This window comes from Talpa europaea (assembly GCF_964194135.1).
Source record: "Talpa europaea genome assembly, chromosome: 4".
Lineage (NCBI taxonomy): Eukaryota > Metazoa > Chordata > Mammalia > Eulipotyphla > Talpidae > Talpa > Talpa europaea.
The window spans coordinates 38,154,581-38,159,090 of NC_140070.1; the positions used below are offsets into that span (position 1 = coordinate 38,154,581).

At 40.7% G+C, this 4,510-nt stretch overlaps 1 protein-coding gene across 1 annotated transcript; it reads right to left on the reverse strand.

Moving 5' to 3' along the window:
• Window positions 1-1,294: 1,294 nt before the first annotated feature.
• LOC311169329 (proteasome subunit alpha type-7-like) lies at window positions 1,295-2,262 on the reverse strand (the record flags this gene model as incomplete). The annotated part of the gene is made up of 1 exon (XM_084231162.1): window positions 1,295-2,262. One exon carries the CDS (start codon window positions 2,260-2,262, stop codon window positions 1,516-1,518), a length of 747 nt encoding a protein of 248 aa, XP_084087288.1. The 3' UTR covers window positions 1,295-1,515.
• Between the last annotated feature and the right edge of the window lie 2,248 nt (window positions 2,263-4,510).

The window sequence follows — 4,510 nt, forward strand, 5'->3', positions numbered from 1 at the left end:
AGTGAATTTCAACAAATTAGATGAATTTAGCTAATTGTCTCTACAGTTCATTACTGATGAGTCACATACATTGGCATATTTCTGGCAATTTCAGACACAAGGGTGTATCTTTAATGGGTACCTGCTGGGGCCAGACTTTATTTTCAGTCTCCTTTGCTAATCAGATCATAACAATTCTTGGACAGACATCTTATTCTGGGACATCTTGTCCAACTATACTATGAAAAACAAAGTTAACATGTGAATCACTTATCTGATCTTTCTCTTTTTAATTTTAATAACTGTTTTCTTTTTTCTTTCTTTTTTGCTTTTTTTTTTAAATTTTCTTTTCTTTTTTCATAGAGGTAACACTGGTTTACAACATTGTATAGATAGTATCACACCCCTCAGATGCATGTCACCACGCCTGCCACAAAAGCACCAAATCTTCTTCCTTTTAAGTATTGTATAATATATCCTTTATCACGAATTCAGCTTCACCATAAGGTCATAGTCTGAATTATGTACATGATCATCTAATTTTTTCAATCATTTGGGATTTAAAGAAGAAAAAAGTTATTCTGTGATTGTCAGAATTAGGCTCTAAGGGTTTCTCATCTCAGAAAAAGCATGTAGGTTAAGAAATAAAATCAAGAATAAGTAGTCAGTGATTGAGTTGGAAAGCTTATTTTAAGATACAAATACCTGAGGCTATTAGAGATTTCTCACCCTGCAGAACAACAGTTTGACTACATTCTTAGTCTTGGTTTTCAGTGGCAAATCAGAGAAATAAACTCTGGCTTATGCGGGACCAGAAAGTGGAAATTTAAAGTGACATGCAAAACGATAAATGGGAGGAAATTGACCCCACCACACAGTTTCTGTTTCCCTCAACCTCCCAAATCCCCCAGCACAAGACGGAACTAGGGACTATCCATTGCACAACTTTCTACCTCCTTTTCTATTTACACTACTCATGAGATTTATTTCCTCCTCCATCCCCATTAGTTGCCTGGGAAGTTCATTTTAACCAGATATTAATAGATTTTAAATATGGGATGAGACCTATCACTCCAGGTGACTTGCTTGGAACCCTCAGTCCAGATATGACCTTCTACATTTTGGATTTAACAAAAAAAAAATTGAGCCACCCCATAAACATTTCAGAAAGATTATCTTATTCTTTATATTTGTGACTCCCTAAAACATACCAGGCCAAAAAAAAAAAAAAAAAAAAGAATCCCCCATCAACTAAATAACTCCTTCTCATCAACTGGGTCTTTTCTCACTCTGGAGGACTTAGCTAAATTGAGAACCATATGTAAATACACTATCAGGTAGAAGCCCTGAGATTTAATTTAATAAAACTCAAATTTATTCTTGTGAATGAGCTGAGTTGAATAGTTCAGGGGTTACTTCAAGAATGCTTTCATTTTTTTTTTTTTTTTTTACGGTTACAAAGCCGTGACAGGGGTCCGGGTGGGACGGGAATGTCGCTCGCGATCAGCGTTCAGAGCCACAGCTGAAGACCTGCACTCACGAGGCTTTCTTTTGTTTTTTCTTTTCATTTTCTTCTTTCTCTTTTTCAATTTCAGCAACACACTTCTCAATCTCTTCAGGATTCAAAATCTTGAGCGGCTGATCCCACTGCATCACAGCCAGCTCGATGTTCTTGCCTCCTGACTGGACCACTTCCAGGAGGGCCTTGATGACCAGTTTCACGGTCAGGTCGTCTGTTTCGATGGCCTCGTCAGTGTAATTCTTCTCAAGAAACTCCCGCACCGACTTGGCGCCCCTACCGATGGCATTGGCCTTCCAGGCGTGGTAGGTGCCCGAGGGATCAGTCTGATAGAGGCGGGGGGTACCATCGAAGTCGAAGCCCACGATGAGGGCAGAGATGCCAAACGGCCGGCGCCCGTTGCTCTGTGTGTAGCGCTGCTTCAGGCTGGCGATGTAGCGGGTGATGAGCTCCACGGTGACTGGGTCCTCCACAGTCAGCCGGTGGCTCTGGCACTCCACCCGGGCTCGGTTGATGACCATCCTGGCATCAGCAGCGAGGCCCGCAAAGGCCATGCAAACGTTGTCTTCCAGGGCACAGATCTTGCGCACTGTCTGCTCATCCTGTAGCTTGGCCACCCACTTCTTCTCTACCCCGAGGACGACGATGTCTCTTCCCCGCACGCCCACCGCGGTGGAGCCCTTCTTCACGGCCTCCTGCGCGTACCCCACTTGGAAGAGGTGGCCGTCGGGCGAGAAGATGGTGATTGCCCGGTTGTAGCTCATCGCCGCGGAGGCGCGCCCGCCCAAGCTCCCGCCGCCCTGCTTTCATTTTTTTAATTTGGTAAGATGTGTTTATTCAGGATTGATATCTAAAATATTTACAACTTACAATTATAACAGATTCAACCCTGCGTAAGCAAAGCTGCTCGCTTTAATTACCCGGCAGACTGCAGTGTGTTGGTCAGCAAATCAGTTCTGCCTCCTCTGTGAGGACTGTACTAGATCTGGGATACAGAAAACTTGACTCAGTTTTTATTCCATAATCTGATTCATCCTAACATGTTTGTTTTCCCATAGAGGAGTTAGAGAACACAGAGTCCTGTGGGGCTGTGGGTAGCTCCTATATTAGATGTCCCACAGACTGAGCTTTTATCTGTAAACTGCCATGGATGACCTGCTTTCTTTTAGAGCGTCTGGGAGAGTGGAGATTGAAAATTTTCTTTTCAAAGTTCACTCAGTCTATTTTACAGATCCCACAAAAGTTAGATATTATGATACCCATTACATTGGTATATACCGTCCACAATAAAGATTGCTTCTTCACAGTTTGAAGAAGGTTCATGAAATACTATGACAAGCTCCAAGTCACTTCTGAGTCAGCTCCAGATATAAAAAGAAAAAAAAATACCCAAAATAAAACCCTTCTTTTTCGGAAACTGCCCTTCTCGGCTAGTAGTGAGAGACAATAGACAGGGAGCCTGCATTGACTATATTAAAGCATAAACCACCTCACCAAGCCACTGATACTTTTCCTTTGCCCAGTAGACACATTCCACGGAAAGTATGTAGCTAGTTCATCTCACTCTCCATCCTTTATTCTTAAAAATTCCATGGTCAGTACAATTGACCAGTTTCTTTGCTCAGTTCGGAGGCTTTTCCTAAGAATATTACAAATGGAAGCGGGTGTATTCCCCCAGACTCTACAACATTTACAGAAAATTCACTATGCAAAAATGCAACAGATTAGTTAGGGAGTTGCTATTCATTGTTAAAAAGAGTTTCTTTACTTCTCAAGAAAGTCTGTACAGAGATTATTTTATGCATCCAGCTCCTCTGGTGTATTTTTTAAAATTTCACATTAAAAATTCAATTTTTATAAAGTGTTTAAAGAAAAGAGCTATTATTTATGTTGTGATATAGCTGGAATGACATATCTCTAAATTCATGGACTCAATGAGAATAAAGCAGAAGTTAAGTATTTTCTCATTTCTGAATTCTGCGCTTAGGTTAAATGTGACTCTCCCAGAATAAGGGAAGAATATTGATAAACATTACAGAATTAATGGATTGGCAAGCAATGCAACAGAGGCCAATGGAATGTTGACCAAATGGAGCAAAAAAAGAGAAAAATCTCTTTTAAAGAGTCTTTGATAAGTTTCCATGGAATCCTGAATACAAGCCTGGGCACAAAGATGCCAGAACAACACAGATTAACTCAAGGGAGTTAAAAGAAATAGGGACATATATGATTAGAAAGTGGGAGAGTGATTTATGGGCAAAGACCCACAGAACAAAATACTGTCCATATAGGTTACTCAAGCAGGAGACCAGGCTTGGATATGACAGCTCAGTAATTGAAGAATGCAGGAGGGAGAAGAATCTTTTAAGGGGGTAGAAAAAAAGGTTAAGTAGGGGCAGTGGAATGGAATAAAATGCCCTTGTTTATGTATTTAAAAGACCCTCAGAGAAAACCTTCTGAATTCCAAATTAGCTGAGTCATCACAGCGGTTCCGCAAACTTAAAAAGATCAAATACCTAGCCATAAACTCTTGAAATGATTGTGTTTGCAGCTCAGAGAGGAAAATGTGAAGAATAAAAATTCTGGTTAGATGTTGGGAAAGTCTTTCCCTTTCCAGATGGTGAGAAATATTAGATCATGAGGGAGATCCCTGAGGGAATTGACAGAAATCACTGTGAACCTCTTAAAAATCATACTCCCCAAAGCAATAGAAAATGCAGCAAGGAGAAAATGCCTGTATTAACAGAAAGATGAAAGCAGACGCAATATTATCCATCATCTCTCCCCTTTTCTAAACCATTAGCTCTCTGCTTTACTCTTACTGGTACCAACATGTCCCCCGAAACCAGGTTTTCTCTGAGATCAGCAGAATAGTTGCCTACTCCAGTTTCATGAAATTCTCTTTTTTTGGTCATTTTCTTCCCTCTTATTATTACTTTTTTCAGGTCATCCTGATTTCCTCTTCGCCCCCACATCTCACCTTCCTACCCATTTTTCATGTTATTATCAGAC